The sequence below is a fragment of the Myotis daubentonii genome, chromosome 16 (genome assembly GCF_963259705.1).
Source record: "Myotis daubentonii chromosome 16, mMyoDau2.1, whole genome shotgun sequence".
Classification (NCBI taxonomy): Eukaryota; Metazoa; Chordata; class Mammalia; order Chiroptera; family Vespertilionidae; genus Myotis; species Myotis daubentonii.
In genome coordinates, this window is record NC_081855.1 from 21,022,656 (window position 1) to 21,042,088 (window position 19,433).

The 19,433-nt window shown below is 51.6% G+C and overlaps 1 protein-coding gene across 4 annotated transcripts in view; it reads left to right on the forward strand.

The window, feature by feature from the left end:
* Window positions 1-19,012, forward strand: part of TRPV3 (transient receptor potential cation channel subfamily V member 3) — a 35,400-nt gene extending 16,388 nt beyond the window's left edge. The window contains exons 8-18 of one of the 4 annotated variants that reach the window (XM_059669090.1): window positions 774-1,054; window positions 3,428-3,604; window positions 4,545-4,703; window positions 5,407-5,508; window positions 6,887-6,960; window positions 8,995-9,160; window positions 11,132-11,198; window positions 12,474-12,748; window positions 14,117-14,229; window positions 15,317-15,396; window positions 15,670-19,012. In XM_059669090.1, the coding sequence (XP_059525073.1) occupies window positions 774-1,054; window positions 3,428-3,604; window positions 4,545-4,703; window positions 5,407-5,508; window positions 6,887-6,960; window positions 8,995-9,160; window positions 11,132-11,198; window positions 12,474-12,748; window positions 14,117-14,229; window positions 15,317-15,396; window positions 15,670-15,767 (1,592 nt within the window). In that variant the 3' untranslated portion in view covers window positions 15,768-19,012. Of the gene's footprint in view, window positions 1-773; window positions 1,055-3,427; window positions 3,605-4,544; window positions 4,704-5,406; window positions 5,509-6,886; window positions 6,961-8,994; window positions 9,161-11,131; window positions 11,199-11,986; window positions 12,749-14,116; window positions 14,230-15,316; window positions 15,397-15,669 lie in introns of those variants that run through there. The other 3 variants (XM_059669091.1, XM_059669092.1, XM_059669093.1) reach the window with 3 other exon arrangements.
* The last annotated feature ends 421 nt before the right edge of the window (window positions 19,013-19,433 follow it).

The window sequence follows — 19,433 nt, forward strand, 5'->3', positions numbered from 1 at the left end:
GTTTGAAATGTATCAATGAGCAAAACCAAGGTCCCTCCCCTCATGGAACTTACATTCTAGATGGGAAAGAGAACATCAATAATAAACACAGTAAATAACGTTAATTAACATGTTAGAAAATGAAAAATGCCATCAAAAAACAACAAGTAAAGCAGGAGAAGTGGAAACCGAGTTCTAGGGCAGGAAGGAGGTGGATTTCAATTTTATTTATTTTTATGATTTCAGAGAGGAAGGGAGGGGGAAAGAGAGATAGAAACATCAACGATGAGAGAGAATCATTGATTGGCTGCCTCCTGCACATCCCCTACTAGGGATCAAGCCTGCAACCCAGGCATGTGCCCTTGACTGGAATCGAACCCGGGACCCTTTAGTCTGCAGGCTGATGTTCTATCCATTGAGCCAAACCAGCTAGGGCGAGTTCAATTTTAAATGGGACAGTTAGGGTGACCCATTGAAAAGGTGACATTTGAACAAGGACTTGAAGGAAGTGAGGGAGGGAGTGATGCAGATATCTGAGAAACAGCATTAAAGGTAGAGGGAACAGCCTGTGCAAAGGCCCTGAGGTAGGAAAATGCCTGGTGTGTTTAATAAAAGGGGTTATTGCAATGATCTAGCTTCAGTTTCTTCCCATACAAGGGGACTGGGGAGAGGGACAGGAAGCCTCAGGGGTCAATCCTACTGAGCTGGTCAGGATATGGGCTTCAGTCCTGGGACCTGGGGAACACCACTCTGTTCCATGAGAGAACTGAGCCCCAGTGTTCTCCCTTCCCCAGGCGAGACACCCCTTGCCTTGGCAGCATGTACCAACCAGCCCGAGATCGTGCAGCTGCTGATGGAGAACGAGCAGACAGACATCACCTCGCAGGACTCACGGGGCAACAACATCCTACATGCGCTGGTGACGGTGGCCGAAGACTTTAAGACACAGAATGACTTCGTTAAGCGCATGTATGACATGATCTTGCTGAGGAGTGGCAACTGGGAGCTGGAGACCATGCGCAACAATGACGGCCTCACCCCGCTGCAGCTGGCCGCCAAGATGGGCAAGGCCGAGGTGGGGCTTGGGGGCAGGTGGGAGGGCAGGAGGCACTCTACCATCTGCCAGCCTGGGGCCCCATAGGCCACACCTCGGCAGGGGAACTTCTTAGGTTCGTAAGTGCAGTTGTGGCCCCAGCTGGGTTTGTTCTGGTGACCACACAGAGCCACTGAGATGCAGTGTGCGGGCCCGCCCTCTGGAGTTCAGTCCCTCATACTCCGTGCTTCTTCTATCTCCTGCCCTGGGAGCCCCCTCTCTGGGGCCAGAGTGGGGGAGCCTCAAGGCTATAGGACACAATCTCAGATGCCTGTGGCTGAGGATTCCTGGGTGGCATGTGCTGAGTGTGGCTGAGTGTCTGACCCTTGGGGGCCTTTAGCTTCTCATAAGGACAGGAGCCCCAGAATGGCTGCTCTGGGTCCAGAGCCAATGGGCTGCTAGTCCCGACTCTGGAGAGATCCCAGCCTGCCCCTCAGGTTGAAACTCAGAGCCAAGAGCCCAGCAGAGCACGTGACTGCTCTGGCCTTTGTGCTTGTGATGCGGCCGTGAAACTCGAGGCTTGCCCGGGAGTCTTGGTGGAGCCCCGAGCTGGGGTGGGCTCACATCTCCTGGTGCCTGGAGCCACGCTTGGTCTGAGATCAAGGTGGGGGGTGGGGAGCGGGTGCCCCGAGGGCCGTGGGTCCTGGCGCAGTGGTCAGGGCTGGTCCCACAAGGGACCTTTTCATTGTCTTGTTGGGGGAGGAGGGAATGGAGAACAGCTTTGACAAAGTAGGAATTGTGTCTTTCCCCCTTTCCCCTTCCCCCCCATCCCCCGCTTCCTCTGTTTCTGTGCTTAAGACACAGACACTGACTTTGGGGAGACCTGTCCTGTCCCTAGTGAAGCAGGGGTCCCTCGGGGGTGAGGACGACGGAGCCCCAACACGCTAGGGCCTCTGCATGCACGACTCCGGGGACCAGGTTCAGTGACGCAGATCGGTTTTATTGTGGAACTACAGGGGTATATATAGCATGAGGGGACCTATCAGAGGGAGACATGTTGCTATAGGCAACCAATGGCTGAAAGTCTGGGGCACTGTGCACGTGGCTCTAGGAGTTAGTTCAGGCGGGCGTTGCTACTTCCTGGTGTGCCAAGGAAGCATGTCATGGTGGAATGTGCTCACACCATTGCATCAGCCGCAGCGCTGAGACATACTTCCCGAGTTCTACTACACCTAGGAGCTCTCCGCCTGGGCTGTGCAGACAAGACTCCCGCGTGAGATGAGATGGGAACCCCACTGTCTCACGTGAGATCAGGGCTCTGACACTGTCCTCTTTAACAGGTCCCTCCTCTTGGGCCTTGGGTTGGTGCGTTGGGAAGCCCTGGCCCCCAGGGTACTAGGGTGCCCCCCAAAGCTCAGCTTTTGGGGAGTAGTGAGCTGGAGAGCAGGCTACCCATCTGGCCTGCCCTTTGGAACCACCCAGGAAGCTTTACAACCTACAGATGCCTGGGCTCCCTCCAGAGATTTGGATTGAGTCAGTCAGCAGTGTGGGACTGTGTATGTATTTGTTTATTTACTAGAGGCCCGATGCACGAAATTCATGCAAGAGTAGGCCTTCCTTCCCCCAGCTGTGGGCACCAGCTTCCTTCTGGCACCTGGGACCCGGGCTTCCCTGGCAGAGGGAGGCCCTGCCCACCTGCTGCAGCCCTTGGGTCAGTGGCCTGGGCCTCCCTCTGTGGGTGATCAAGGGGCGATGGGCAGGCCCCCAACCAATCATATTGCACCTGCCTTGGCTGGCCTGGCGCCAGTGGATGTCATAGTGTGGTCCTGGATGGTTGTCTGGATGGTCGATTTGCATATTATGCTTTTATTATATAGGTTTTTGGAGAGAGTGGGAGGGGGAGAGACAGAGAGAGAGAAACATCAGTGTGATAGAGACACATTGATTGGTAGCCTCCCAACCAGGCCAGGGATTGAGCCTACAACTGAGGTATGTGCCCTCAACCGGAATCGAACCCGGGACCCTTCAGTCCTCAGGCCGATGCTCTATCCACTGAGCCAAACCAGCCAGGGTGGAGTGGGACTTTTTAATGTTCCCCAGTGCCCTAATATGCAGCAGAATTCGAGGATCACTGACTTAGAGGGGGTACCCTGCCTTTCTGTAAGGCTGGTGTCTTGCATCTCCGTGTGTCTGGCCAGAGCAGTGAGCCTCAGCTGGCAGGTCTTGATTGAGGGTGGGATGGGGAAGCTGGAAAAACTTCTCGTTTCTTCTCAGATCCAGGCCAAACAGAAATTATCTCTCATAATTGTTAGTTCCCAGATTCTCCACTGAACTGGGTTTTAAGAGCCTCTTCCTGGCTCTCTGGGCCCCAAGCTCCATCCTGTGGCTGACAGTTGTCCCACTTCCTGTCCCCAGATCCTGAAGTACATCCTCAGTCGTGAGATCAAGGAGAAGCGACTCCGGAGCTTGTCCAGGAAGTTCACCGACTGGGCATATGGGCCCGTATCATCCTCGCTCTACGACCTCACCAACGTAGATACCACAACAGACAACTCGGTGCTGGAAATCATTGTCTACAATACCAACATTGATGTGGGTCTCCCAGGGGGCTGGGGAAGGGCACGGGGGGAGGGTGGGCTTTGGGGACACTGGGGAGACCACTAGCTGGACATGTCTGCAATCGCCCACTTCTTTGCCTTATGGACAGAATTGGCACAATATGGCAGGGCCTGTGTGGGGTTCACTTGTTCCCAGGGCTCCTTGGGTGAGGGTCTCCTGGCCCCAGAATCCTGGGCAGTGTGGATATGGTGGTGGGAGTGGGGATGGCTGGTGTTGATCTTCTTCTCCACCACCCTACTCATTCTCTATGGCCGTGCTTATAATTCCCTTTTCCCTCAAACATGGCCCCATGTGAGGGACAGGGAGTGCATAGTTCTGGCAATCAGGGAGGCCTCCCTGGAGGAGGCAAGAAGGGGCGGCGAGGGGAAGAGAGAGGATCAGCAGTGAGAAGTTTTTGGCTTTGGGGGGGACATGAAGCAGAAGACTGGATCTTCACTCTTTACATTCTATCAAGAATCATGCTTCCCAGAGCTTGCCTTGTCTGGGTTCTTCATGGACCTTCCAGGCCGCCTAGAGGGCAGGGCAGTTTGATTGATGTCAGTTGTATAGATGAGGAGGTGCAGGACCAGAGAGGCTCAGGGGCTTTCCTAAGGTTACACAGTGAAGAGGAGCTAAGTTGGAGCCAGACCCCCAGTCACACTCCTTCTCCCTCCCAGCCCTGGCTTCCCACGGAGCAGCAGACGCTCCTGCTGGGAGCTCAGCTCCTGTGGCATTTGGCTGCCGCCTGGGCCCCACTGGCAAGGAGCCCCGGGAGCTGGAAATTACTCTCCTGACATTTCCTGCCGAACCAGCCCATTGGACGTAATGACTGCCCTCTGCAGGGCAGCGCTGTCTCAGCGCTTCCTTTGAAATGGGGGCCTTTGAATGTGGTTCCTCTGCCTGTCTCCGTGGTGACGGTGGTGTGTACCCCCAGAACCGGCATGAGATGCTGACCCTGGAGCCCCTGCACACGCTGCTGCGTATAAAGTGGAAGAAGTTTGCCAAGTACATGTTCTTCCTGTCCTTCTTCTTTTATTTCTTCTACAACATCACCCTGACGCTCATCTCTTACTACCGACCCCGGGAGGAGGAGGTACGTGGGCCCCTTGATGGGGGTGGGGTGGGAATGGGGTGGTCAGGGCTGCAGGAGCTTGGAGCCGTCCCGTGTGCAGATGGGGAAACGGAGGCTCAGAGAGACCGAGATTTTCCTCGGCTTCCCTAATTGTTGTCCCCCACAGTTTCTAGGGAACCGAATATGTCTCCTGAGCTTAGCTGGGCTAAGCCCCAGGTGCTCAGCCTCAGGCTGACCCATGTTGGGAGGAGAACTAGAGAATTAGGAGACCCAGAGCCCAGGCTCTAAATCTAGAGCTGATTGTGTGTTTCTGATGTGAGGGCCACAGGATACGGGAGTGGGGCAGTGAGGGGGCGGGGTAGGTCACCTATAGAAGATTTCCCACCACTCTGGGCCTTAGTTTCCATGCATTTCCCGGGCACAGAGTTTCAGCTTTATTTGAGGACTGTGATGAGGTCCTGTGAGTGTCTGAATATGGATGGTTCCTGAAAGGAGGCGTGAGGGCTGTTAGCATGTTCCTCGCTGTGGAGATCTGGATTCCCAGCGTGGGTGGGGAAGGCAGGGGTGGGGGCTGCCATTCCTCCTCTAGCCCTGTACAGAGATCGGGCTCCCTGCTGGCTTCTGGCCCAGGCTGAGGGTTCTGCAAGGTCCCTCCAGAGCGGGCACTACCCCTGCCCTCTTCACCCCCCATCCTGCACCATCCATTCCTCCCCCTTCTTCTCAGGCCCTGCCGCACCCCCTGGCCCTGACGCACAAGATGGGGTGGCTGCAGCTCCTGGGAAGGATGTTCGTGCTCATCTGGGCCATGTGCATTTCTGTGAAGGAGGTGAGTGGGCCGCTAGACCCTCCGGACTGGCCTGCGATGCAGGCAGGTGACAGCAGGCTTCGTTTTGATCCCACCCTGCTCGGCCATTACTGCTGGGGGGCTCTGGGGAGCCATTCCCCTTCTAAGCTTCAGATTTCTTAGTTACAAAGTGGAAATAAATAAGCAGGTCTATCTTACCTACTTCATCTATATACCCCTCCATCCATCTGTCCTTCTATTTGCCATTTATCCACCCACCCCAACCACTCAGCAACCCATCTTCCTCTCCTCTCTGTCCACCCATTCAATCACCTGCCCTCTCTCAGTGACCCAGCCACTCATCCATACATCTGAATACCCATTCATCCTTACCCTCTGTCCTTCCATCTATTTATCAATTGATCACTTGATTGGTCTATCCATCCATCCAATGAGTCAACAGATAGATTCTGAACATCATCTAATATGGGGCCCTGGGGGAGGTGGTAAGGAGGGAAAGTTGTCCTCTTTGAGCTCACAGTCCGGTAGGGGATTTCAGAGGGACACAAACTTCTAGACCAGGGGTGGGCAAACTTTTTGACTCGAGGGCCACAATGGGTTCTTAAACTGGACCGGAGGGCCGGAACAAAAGCATGGATGGAGTGTTTGTGTGAACTAATATAAATTCAAAGTAAACATCATTACATAAAAGGGTAAGGTCTTTTTTTTTTTTTTTTTTTAGTTTTATTCATTTCAAATGGGCCGGATCCGGCCCGCGGGCCGTAGTTTGCCCACGGCTGTTCTAGACTCTGCGATAGACTGTGAAAAGGCCCTCCATTGGGTTCAGACCAGTGCTCAGAGGAAAAGAGATGACCTTTACTGGGGCAGAGGAAGGAGGGAAGGCTTGAGTGCAGAGATGGCACTTACCGTGGTAGGAGTGGGCCTGAGGACATGGGGGAGAAGGCCATTACCGAGCGGGAGTGGGGAACAGTATGAACTAAGGCTCCAAGGTGGAAGCTAGACTATACAGGGGCGGGCAAATGTAGGTCCACAGTTGTGAGCACTTGAAACACAGAGCTGATTCTTGTATCATTATTTATTAATTATTTTATTCTTTATTATTATTATTCTCCTACTGTTGCCATCCCTGTATTTGGGGGATGGCAGATAGCTACATGTTGTGCTGCTTTGCAGGTTCTGGGGTGAGTGTGAGGGTGAGAGTGAGAGATACACAAAGATCGGAGGAGCCTGCACCTGGGCTCACCTGTCCTCCAGCCACAGGGCCCCTCAGTAGCCCCCACCTGGGCTCTGGCTGGGCCTTCACACACTGAGTCTCAGTCCTGGGGAGACACCCCCTTCCTCAGACCCCCCACTGAGAGGCAGGAGGAGGCTGAAGCCTTTCTTTGCTTTCTGGCCTCAGGGCATCGCGATCTTCCTGCTGAGACCCTCAGATCTGCAGTCCATCCTCTCGGATGCCTGGTTTCACTTTGTCTTGTAAGTAGGTCCGTCCCCTCGGTCGCCACCTCACAGGCAGGGCTGAGGTCCTATCTGGTGGTTGCTGTGTCCCTCTGAAACAATTGCCCTACTGTGTCACCCTGTCCCAGCCATTCTGCCACACCCCCGTGGTGAGGGGCCGCCTCTCTCACTTCTGGTAAGAGAGACACATAGATGCCCAGAGAGAGGCCCAGAAAACACGAGGACGGTGCCCATCATCTGGCTGCAGGGATGGTGACTCCACCCTGCCACAGAGCCCCAGGCGGCAGGCAGCTGGGGGGAGGCACGGAGAGGCTCAGCCCTGCTGTTTACCTTCTTATGGAGGCTTCCAGCCCAGTGCCTCCAAGTTGCATGGGGCCTAGACGTACCATCTTGGACCCTGGCAGATGGGAGCTGGAAAGTATTTGAGGATCATTGAGTCTCACCTGCTGGTATGGAAACTGAGGCCCAGAGCAGGGAAGTGAGTTCCTCACAGTCACTCGGAACTTTAGTGGTCCTGAAGCCAGTCCCAGCTTCTCCATCATCTTCTCCTCGTGCCAGTGCAGGCTTGGCTACCATTGGGCTCTTGCCAGAAAGCCTAGCCCAGACCTGTCTGAAGGAGGTCGTGTGCGGCTGACCTCAGAGGTCCTGTCTCTGAGTGAGCAGAGGCTGATTAAACCTGCAACGAGCATTGAAGAATGTTGGCTTCCTGACTGCACAGCGGATGCCCCTGCAGTTCCTGCTCTGAGTTCTTCGGGAGGGTGGGTCTACAGGACCTGGAAGCTTGGCCCGATGTTTCCAACTGCCTAGGTGTTTCATTCAAGATGTAGCTGCCTGCCAGAGGCGTGAACCGGGCTCTCCATCCCTGTGGGCAGGTGGGGCCCCCAGACACTGCAGTGAAGGATGGCCGGGGGGCAGCGCTGCCCCCCGATGCAAGTCACATGAGAGTTTGTCCCCTTTGGAAAGTATGGTGATTCCAGAGGAAAACCATTTAGGCAGCCAATGGTTCCAGTGCAGACAAAAGGCACCAGAGCATGGCCATGCTTTTCTGCTTGTTGGTTGTTTTGTTACCGGAGGCAAAGGTGTGGATGTGCTTCCTCCCTTCAGTGCCAAAGGCACCCATCACCCAAACACTTGCTTTTCACTGCACGAGAAAAACAAGGCTGCCCGTGTCCTAGCTTTAACCGGTCATTTTCCAACGGTGCGGACTGATGTTATAAGCGAGAGATGTCCGAGTTACTGATGGTGTGCACACTGCTTAGGAGTAGGTTTTGCTCTTGTACATTTGGGATATGTGGGTCTTCAAACATTTTAAGTTGTGGGACAATACACATAGCATAAAAGTTACCACCTTAACCATTTTTGAGTGTTCACAGCGCTCTGCAGTCAATCTCTAGATTTCTTTTCATCTGGCAAAACTGACACTATACGCATTAAACAACGGCTCCCCATTGCCCTCCCCCAGTCCTTGGTGACCTCCATTCTACTTTCTGTCTCTATGAATGTGACCACCCTAAGGACATCGTATCAGTGAAATCATACAGTATTTATTTTTTTTTGTGACTGGCTTATTTCACTTAGCATAATCATCTCCAGGTTGGTCCATCCTATTAAAGAAAAAAAAAAAAAGTAGGTTTGAGGATACTTTTGTTATGATTGGCTTATAAGTATAGATGTTGTCAGCTTTTATCATTTTGATTATAAATGCAATTATCCATTGCACCCTTTCGGTATGAATCTATGTGAGAATCATAGAGGGGTTTAACAAAGAAATCATGTGGTGATTTAAACACGTACAGCCTCCGGGATTGCTCTCCAGGTCTTCTGAACCAGGATCTGGTGGGGCCTGGGGGATCTGTGCTTTTAAAAATCCGTCGCTCCAGCCCCCTGCTGGCCCCAGACTGCCCAGTCTGGCGGGTCTGGGCAGCCTTATCCATCTCCTCAGCATCAGCCCCCAGGGTGCCGGTTCAGGGTTCAAAGGGAGGTGGGGGGTGGCCTACCTGCCCTGATGCTGAGAAGTAAGTAAGGCCCTTGTCTCCTGTGTCTCCTGAACAGTTTTGTCCAAGCTGTGCTTGTGATACTGTCTGTCTTCTTGTACTTGTTTGCCTACAAAGAGTACCTCGCCTGCCTCGTGCTGGCCATGGCCCTGGGCTGGGCGAACATGCTCTACTACACGCGGGGGTTCCAGTCCATGGGCATGTACAGCGTCATGATCCAGAAGGTTCGTCTGGGGCCTCCGAGCGTCAGAGATGTGCAGGCTGGGAGGGCCCTCAGAGGATGGTCACTCCTCAGATGGGGACACTGAGGCCTGGAGAGCAAAGGGGGCTTGCCCACGGGCAGACGGCTGCTCTCTATTCTGAATGCCACCGTCTCCATTTGCCTTTGGTCAGCTGTAAGTGCCCAGACCCTAAAACGCCTGGGCTTGCTGGGCATTGAGAAGGGATACACTTTGGGAAGGAATGTGCTCAGCTCCAGGCAGGGGTGTGCTGGTAAGTATTTAACAACTGGCTCTCTGGGAGACACACACACAGACACACAGACACACACACACAGACACAGACACACACACACACAGATACATAGATGTTTATTATCAAATTTACTATTTAAAGGATGTAGTACACAGATTCCTTCCTAATAAAACATACAATACTCTGTATAGTAAATTGCACATAGCTAGTTGAGTCTCACTGAGTAAGTTGTTGATTTTTGTTGAACGCCTCTATCTGTTGCTAACCAATGGTTTCAACTGACAAACGAGTGTTCTTCCAACACAAGTGTTGGCTGATATTTTTCTTTAAGGAGTAAAATGAAGGTGAAAATGAAGACATGGTGGAAGTTCAGTTGTTTGTCAATGATGTGAGCCACTTCTTTGCTGAGTTGGATAATAGTGTTCAAATACTAGAAGACGATTTCATTATTATTGTGTTATTCACAATGTAGCAGCTCCAGATAGAACACATTTTTTAAAAAATATATTTTATTGATCTTAGAAAGGAAGGGAGAGGGAGAGAGAGATAGAATCATCAATGGTGAGAGAGAATCATGGATCGGCTGCCTCCTGCACGCCCCCCACTGGGGATTGAGCCCGCAGCCCAGGCATGTGCCCTTGGCCGGAATCAAACCTGGGATCCTTCGTCCGCAGGCCAACGCTCTACCCATTGAGCCAAACCAGCTAGGGCGAGGACAAATTTTAAAGTTTAATTTGCTTAAACATTTTCTCCATTGCTGTTTTACATATAGATCTAGGCAATCAACAAAACAATGAGTCAATCTCTGACTTGTAGCATTTACCAATTTCTTTAAAAAATATATTTTTATTGATTTCAGAGAGAAGAGGGAGAGGGAGAGAGGGATAGAAACATCAATGATGAAAGAGAGTCATTGATCGGCTGCCTCCCACATGCAGTCAAGCCCACAACCTGGTGATGTGCCATGACCAGGAATCGAATCATGACTTCCTAGTTCATGAGTCGATGCTCAACCACTGAGCCACACCGGCCAGGCACATTTACCAATTTCTATGGTATAACTACTCCCACCCTAATGGTTCCAGCTACCAACATGACATCTTTGAACACAGAGCTGGGAAGAGATGCACAGTAACACTATTAATAGTATTTCCACCATATAGCTAAAATAGATGTAAATAACCTTGAGAGCATAAATAACTCTAAAATGTAGTAAAATAATTAAGAAGTGATGAGTTTTGACTATTATCTCTATTTTTCATATAATATATTTACTTATAAGTTGATATGATTTAATTTTTACTAGTGGCCATGTTTAACAACCAGCTCACACAGTTCAGGAAATGGCAGTAGTCAGCTCTGGTGAGCTGGTATGAGTTGCTCCAGCACACCACTGCCCCAGGAAGAGGGAGGGTCCCAGATGCGAGACTGTGAAGAGAGGAGCTCATGGACAGGGCGAATCCGCAGGGACAGAGGCCGACTGTCTTCCAGGAGGGAGTGGGGAGGAGGGAGGAGACCAGGAGCAGGAGGCTTCTTGGAGAAGGTGGGGTCCAGAGCTGAGCTTTGGAGCACCAGGGGGACGTGGCCAAGGGCAAGGAGAACAGCCTGAGTTGAGGCCATGGTTAGGGTGGGAGCCTGGGAGAGCATGGCAAGCAGTGAGATCGGTGTACGGTGATTCCATCCTCAGCTCTTACCCTCAAATCATTCTTTTTTCTCTGTAGGTCATTTTGCATGATGTTCTGAAGTTCTTGTTTGTATATATCGTGTTCTTACTCGGATTCGGAGTCGGTAATTGATTTATAAATAATAGTAACTCCCACTTTTGTAAAGCACTTTATACAGATGTCAGAATGACAGAGCACATAGCAGCCCCAGCAGCAAGTACATCAGCTACCAACAGAGCCTTGCTGTGCTTAGCATTTTCCAGTCATCATCTTCTTACTTCTCCCGCATCTCAGTCAAGGGGGAATCGTCATCCCTGATCATAAGGCGACTGAGGCTTAGACTCTAGGATTCGACCAGGCCCGTCACCCTTACCCATCCCCACTGTGGGGTATGCCTCCCACTTTCACATCCACCCATGTGACCCTCACAGCCTGAGAGAGGCCGGGCAGGTGTTTTGGGCCCATTTTACAGATGGGGAAATGAACTCACAGAAATTTGATTGGTGGCCTTTGAAAACTAGGAGGGAAGCAGCGAACTGAGGGAATCCCCGTTGGCCCTCCATTATGTTATCTCAGGGTTCGCTTCAGACAGGCCTGGGAGGGCCTTGGGTCTGCTGGGGACCAGGGATGGGGAGCCTCCTCTTAAAACCTCTCCATCTACAACAGATAGGAACAGCACAACCTGGTCCTATGTCTGACCTCTGCATGGGGAGATGAGGTTTTATATTTCCATGCCCTTTTTTCCTCCCAGTGGTCATTGGCATTTGAAGTTAAGCATCTGTTTTCATCTGCCTGATACCCTTTCTGTGTCATAATTTGCCTATTTATTTGACCTTTCATTATCTTGTTTATTCATTCATCTACTTACTCACTCATTAATTTGACCATCCACCCACTCACCCACCCACCCAGCCATCCAGCCAGCAAAGAGCCACTGCTGTAGTGTGTTGGAAAGAAGAGAAGAAGGGGCTTCAGGCCTTGGCCAGGGGATCTCACTACAGAGCATTGGGAGGACACTCAGGACCTCACAGTCTGGGGGAGATGACCTGGGCTACAGGAAGTCGGGAGCTCAAAGCCTGGATGGGGAGCCAGGGCCACACAGAGATTATAATTAGCAACTCTGCAAGGCTGTGCGCGATCAAGGGCCGGACAGTAGGGCAAAGGAGGCACAGAAGGGTATGGGCTTTGTTAGGCAAGAAGGGCTTTCTGCAGCGAATCAGCCTGATGAGGCTTCTGGAAGAGCTGGGGCTGGAGATGGAACTGAAAGGGCCAGAGGAAGCGGGCAGGAGGCAGGCCTGCCGTGTGTGGAGGCGTGTGTGTACCTGCGAGTAGGCATGAGCTTGCTGGGTAATTAACCAGGCCCAGAGGCTGACGAGCGCACCCTGTGATGTCCTCCCAGCCCTGGCCTCGCTGATTGAGAAGTGCCCCAAGGACCACAAGGACTGCAGCTCCTACGGCAGCTTCAGCGATGCTGTGCTGGAACTCTTCAAACTCACCATAGGCCTGGGCGACCTGAACATCCAGCAGAACTCCAAGTACCCCATCCTCTTCCTGTTCCTGCTCATCACCTACGTGATCCTCACCTTCGTCCTCCTCCTCAACATGCTCATCGCCCTCATGGGAGAGACGGTTGAGAACGTCTCCAAGGAGAGTGAGCGCATCTGGCGCCTGCAGGTGAGCCTGGTGGAGACCCTGGTATGCGAGCCTTCACGGGGACTCAGCTCACTACACGCTATTGGCCATCAGCACTGGTGGACCTGGGGCGGGGCCTGGGAATCTGCATGAGGTCCCTGTGCTTGGCCAGGTTTGAGGAAGCATTCGCCTAGGTTCCTTGAGTATAGGGTCAACAACAGGTGTGAGAGCAACTCAGGCTTATGGGGGTGCTCGGCTCAGAGTCTGGTGTGATATGTGGATATTGAAATGTGACCTTAGGTTACATCAAGAGGAGTATAAGGGTATAGCACAATGGAGGTGTCAATTCTGCTCTCCTCCACCCTGGCCTCAACAGTCCTCACCTACGGTGGGCCTTCCATGCTGAGGACACCACTACAGTAATGGCCAGAGGTGGTGAGCAGGCTTTGCAGAGGCCGGGAGACCATGCCTTACAAGAAATGGCACTGAAGCTAGGCTTGACAAAGGGGATATCTCTTCAGGTACCTGCAGAGCTACTTTTGAAAGAGGGAGCAGCTTCCCTCTATGACCCCAGAAGGCAGAACTGAAGTATATGGGGCAACTACAAGAAAAAAAAGCTTTGATTTGACACAAGGAAGTTTCTAGTGACTAGGGCCTTCTTAATAGGCTTGTCGATAATATTTAGGAGCGATTGGACAAATTGTTGCCAGGAAAACTGCCGTGGGGATTCCAAGCCCGGGATGGAAATGGGACCACGTGACGCCGGCACTTCCCGTCACTGTGGGACCCAGGATCCTAACACTTTCAGTTAGGACGCGCCTGGACTTCCAGAAACATTGTTTATGCCATGTTTAAAGCAGTTTGGACACCTTCCCCAAGCTTTCTGGTTTTTCATTTTTGAATTCTGTAGATTAGCTGAACGTCAGGATCTATGCACTAAGCTTCCAGTGGGGGTGGAGTGGGCTGTTTGGTGGTGTGTGCACATGCACTTGTGTGTGTATATGTGCATGCACTTGTGGGTATGTACTTTGTGTGTGTGCACATGTGTGCATGCACTAGCGGGTGTGTACTTTGTGCGTGTGTACTTGTGTGGGTATGTGTGCATGGACTTGTGGGTATGTACTTTGTGTGTGTGCACTTGTGTATGTGTGCGTGGGCTTGTGTGTGCACTTTGTGTGCATGCACTTGTGGGTGTGTACTTAGTGTGTATATGTATGCATGCACTTATGTGTACATGTACTTGTGTGTGTGTACTTTGTGTGCGTGCTTATGTATGCATGCACTTGTGTGTGATGTGTACATGCACTTGTGTGTGAGTACTTTGTGTGTATGTGTGTGTGTGTGTGTGTGCATGTATGTGCTCCTGGGCTGGCTCCTCAGCGACGTGCTTAGGCTGGTTTCTGTCCCCAGAGAGCCAGGACGATCTTGGAGTTTGAGAAGATGCTGCCAGAATGGCTGAGGAGCAGGTTCCGGACGGGGGAGCTGTGTAAAGTGGCAGAGGAAGATTTCCGGCTGTGTCTGCGGTAACAGAGGGAGAGGGCCCTTTGGGGTGGCCTTTGGTGGGTCAGGAGGGCCGGGCGGTGAATGCTAGAGAAGCAGTGCCGCCCCTGCGTGCCGCCCACAGCCACGCTCTGTTCCGGACCCTCCCAAAGGCGAATGTGCCCTCCGGGGTCGCTGGCCTGGGACGAGGCTTCCTGAGCGGCAGGAGGACAGGAAGGGAGGCTCTGCTGCCTCGGTCCCCTCTCCGTGGGGGTGGAGGGGCCCCCACAGCCTCTCCCTTTCCAGTGTCTGGTTTAGGGAAGGCTTTCCAAGGGGCACTCTGTCCTTCTGCCCACCCTGTGGCTTCCGTGACACTAGGGGACAGAGGCACACTGTCCCTGCGATGGAAATGAGGCAGCTGCCTTTGACAAATACCACGTTTTTTGATTTTAAAAAAGTGCTTGCACTTGCCATGACTGTCTTTGCTGCTCAGTCCACCTCTTCCCACCCCATCTGACTGCCTGACCCTGCAGACCACCTTCCTTTCTACTTCTCTGGCTGAGATAGCCCCCCCCCCCCCCGCCGGCCATCATTTCCGACTGTAATTGTCTCTGATTCTGACATATTCACTCTAGGGATGGCCTCTGAGTGTGAACTTTAGCCAAACTGCCGCCGCCAGTTGTGATCCAACACCGTAGACACTGCTCACTCCTTAGGGGTTCGAATCCCAACCACCTTCTAGTGCCACCTTAACAACTAGGGTTAACCTAGTTAACCGTCTATGCTTTTCATCCTCACACCCTCACATCCTCTCAGCTGGGGCCCTAATCCCTCCCCGCTCCGTCCTCCTCTCCTCCCCTCCCTCCTTCCCCAGGAACCGCCCTCACCAGTCAGGCACACTGCTGCTGTCTGAAGATGTCCCCGTGATCCCTCTCTGAGTTTTGGGGTCTCACACACTGGGAGGAGACTGAGCCCTGGAGGCCTGGGAAAATGGGGACTTGGGCAGGTTTCAAACCCTGACCCCTGGGACAGACAGAGGGGAGCTGTCTAGGACCCCCAAAGGCCATGCTATTTGTTTGTGTTTAATGAGGTGCAGTTGTGAAATAGTGCGAATGATTCTTACACTCGCAGGATCAACGAGGTGAAGTGGACTGAATGGAAAACACACGTCTCCTTCCTCAACGAAGATCCCGGGTCCGTGAGGCGGACAGGTAGGACGTGTGACAGCCATTCCTGCCTGACCATGCGACCTTGGGCAGACTGAGTCTGAGGGCCCTGATTTTCCCCATCTGTGAAATGGGAGGATTGAATTAAATTGGTTCTCAGGTCCCTTCCAATTCTGATGTTTTAGAACCCTAGTTGGAATAACTTCTAAAAATCAGGCAGCGGCAAACTGGGTGGTGCAGTGAGGCATAGAATAACCGACCTTGCAGACTGCTGTATTTCTAAAATAGTGTTTGTTTGTTTGTTTGTTTGTTTTAAAGCAGATTTCAACAAAATCCAAGATTCTTCCAGGAGCAACAGCAAAACCACCCTCAATGCGTTCGAAGAAATAGATGAGTTTCCAGAAACTTCAGTGTAGCCGCAGAATCCGGAGCTGGTGTGCGCATGGGTGCTGCAGGCTGGTCCGGGACTGCGTGCTGAGGGCTTTGCCTCATGATGGAGCCTGGCCCTGCCCGCCTGGAAGCAGAAAGCACCCTCGGGCTGAACTGAGAGGCAGTTGTCAGTTTTCTGCGTGGAAAAGACCCTGGATTTTGTTATTTGGTGAAGAGTTTGTGTGGATGGATGGCCAGCAGTCCTGAACCTGGGGTTCCTGAAATCCCTGGGTTCACCAGCTGGTGACCAGGTCAGCTTGGCTGGGAGAGGAGCCGTAGGGAAGGGGCGGGGCCTGAGGAGCAGAACTTTCTTCCTGCCAGCATGTCCTTGGGAGCCGCAGCCCACACATCCCTCCTCTCCCCTGCTGTGACTGGGGCTTCTGAATTGAAGGGACTCTTGGCCCCATCCCAGAACATACAGGGGACTGAGCAAGTCCGATCTCCTGGGGGAGGGGGGTGTGAGTTATGGAAATGCCCTTCCAGAACCTTCAGGGAACAGGAAACTACCCTTGGAATGAGTGCCCACTGGCACCCCAAGGCTCAAACTGTCTCAAAGTGAGAGACTTTTCGTAGTGTAATTAACACTGTTTATTATTATTATTATTATTATTATTATTATTATTATTTTATTTTCAATAGAAAAAGGACATTTCAGTTTTAAATGAAAAACACTTCAGATGAAGTCCATGATTTTGAAAGTGGAGAAGTAGACTTGAGGATTTGGGACTGGATGGAAGTATTGTGTACTAGGCCTCAGGGTGGCGGGGGCAAAAACAAAAAGCTTTTCTTTGCGCGCACAAAGGTCCAGATGAGACATGCACAGTGTGAGGCGGCCCCGGCACTTGCAGCTGACTCCGGAGCCAGCTGGACGCTGTGATGGGGTGAGAGAGCCTGGCTCTCCTCCTCGCCCCGGCCCTGCAGTGGTGCCCGCCTCCGAGCTGGGTCCCAGCTTCGTCCGAAACAGAAATAGCAGCTGCTCTATTTATATGGCCTGACATCCCAGAGGTGACTCTCATACATCAGTGTTTCTCATCAGAGGAATTCAAAAGAATACCTGAAACGCTCTGGCACTAAATATTCTTGTTAACTGTGAGTTTGGAAGCTGAGGAAAAGGTTGAGAAAGGCGCATTTGCCAAGATGAGTGGCTTGCTTTTAGAGCCTCGTCCTCTGATTTCCTCCCCCTGAAATCACACGGAGCCAGTCTGGGGGCAGAAATGAAGTAGAGAGGGAAGAAATGTCCCAGATGTCTGGAGCCGCTCCGCCTCGGTTGTCTGGTAAAGGGATTCATGTGGGAATTGTTGAGGCGGAATGACAAGTATATTAACCATGAATTTAATTTGAAATGCCGCAAAAATGAATTTGGCCTTTAGGCCACGTGGAAATTGGCTAGTTAATTTGACTTGAGGCCAATGGAGAAGTGCAAACCAAGCAGCCACTCTGGGCTGTTTCTCGGCTCTGGGCTGTTCTGTATGCCAGCACCTGGGTGAGTGGAAACTTGGCCTTTGTGCCCCTGATGGGCCGGGTCAGGGAGAGATGGGATGGGTCAAGGATGCAGCCTGAGAGCCACACAATCTGCAGCAGCCCGCCCTTCCAGCTGACCCAGGCGCCAACCATGCTCTGCACCGCAGTGGTCAGACCAGGCTCAGGTGTGAGCAGGGACTAGGCATGTCCTCTGGGAAAGGGAAGGCCTGTCACGGAGGCGGGAGGAGCAGATGTGTGCCAGATGTGGGCAGCACTAGTGCCAAAGGTGGGAAATTTCAGGGGAAAGATTTTGGTTCCATTTAGTCCTACAGCTGCTCTAGATATTGGAGATGTTTAAGCGGAAGCTGATTGAGAGCCTATTACGGATGATGTTAAAGATCACAGTCAGGTGAACTTTAAGGTCCTTTTAGCCTGCAGATCGGCATCCTGTACCTAGAGTTACCCGTTTACATACATCGAGAACAGATGTCTTGGTTCAAAGGGCAGCCATTTGGGTCCATGGCGCCGTGCTCTACACATTGGAGCTGGGAATTCCAGAATTGCTTTGACTCCCATATGCATGGATAAAGCCATTTCCATTTCTTGGGAGGTTAAGGAAGTAGAAATCAGTAATGGGATCTTTGTCTTCTCACATGTACAGAAAGCTGTGGGGCTGGATAGAATTTGCTGTACTGGATAGTCATCCCTAGAAGGCGTGCAGCCTGGCTAGTCTGAGCCTAGATGGGTTTCTCAGGTGAAGGGAAGCAGTGGGCCAAAGAGCATCAGGTTAAAAGGACGAGTCCCCTTATTTTACACCTAAGACTAAAGCTCAGAAAGGAAAGCACACTTACTCATAGTCAGGCAGGAAGTCATAGCAGAGCTGTTGAAACTGGAGTGTTCAGATTTCTGGGCCACAGATGTCCCCCTGCACCATCATTTTAAAAAGCAGTTACTCAGTAAATTTGAGTCTGCCTTTGTGGTTGGCATATGTCAGCGGGCTATGGCTTCTTGCTCAGGTGATTCATGTTGACGGTCTACATGGTCCCTATGATCGATGTGCATAAAATAACACACACACACACACACACACACACACACACACACACACACACACACACACACCAGGCCACACTAAATCCATGGGCATATTAGGGCATGTTAAAACGCCATGATTTACATTTCAGAAATTTAAGGGGAAGTCATTTTCCAGGGATAGAATCTCCCACACTCAGGTAATGATTTGAGCTGGAAATTTTCCTTTAGCTAAACTCTGCCTCAGGAAGAATCCATTATTCTAGACATCAGGTGATGAATCTATTAGGAATAAAAATGGTGCTTACCTTCCTCCCTGGGGTGTGGGGGAAGGTGTGCGAGGCTGTACTGTGAAGTCATTACGCTCTTAGAAGGCTCCTGCCCGAGAGAGCACAGTGTTACTGACGTTCCTTTCCTTCCTCAGGCCCGGAGAGCTGTGTCCTGTGGCTTTGGGCGGGACCCAGGCAGCGGGGCCATCATCCTGGCCTGTAAGCCATACTTGATTTCTGCATTGATTTACATGTTCTTTACTGTGATCTCGGTTCCAAATGCAGAATTATCATCTTGTTCTCACTGAATGTGCCTTATCCTTGTAAATTCTAATTTACATACTTGTTCTTAGTTTTGTGTGTGTGAGACTCTATGTTCAAGAAAGAAGTCATAAATAGAGTAAGAACATTTTAGTGTCCTTGAAGAAATGCTTTGATGATTTCTAATAAATATTTATTTTGCCTTGTTATCATTGTGTTTTCTTGTATTAAGGGTGCCAATATAAAGACCTACTAGGAATCCTGGAGTGTTACTCAACATGAGTGGATAAAGGGAAAGCCACCTCTTGGACCTGAAGCATTATTATTGGTCCCAGCTCAGGGACAGAGCCAGCACAATAACACAGGTCATCTTTGCACAGTGTTGACCTCTCAGAGTGCATTCACCTCCAGTACCCCATTGAAACCCCTCAACAACTCTGGAAGGAGTTTGAGTAAAATGAGACCCAGGAGTTGAATGACATGCCCAAGGAGTCACAGACAGAAAACGTTGTGGTTCAGGACATATGATCCCCCAGGCCGTGTTCTACCCGTCATGCCCTGCTGGCCTCCCCGACTGGCTCTCAACTTATTTTGCACGAATAGAAAACCATGGCTCCACCTGGAGACCAG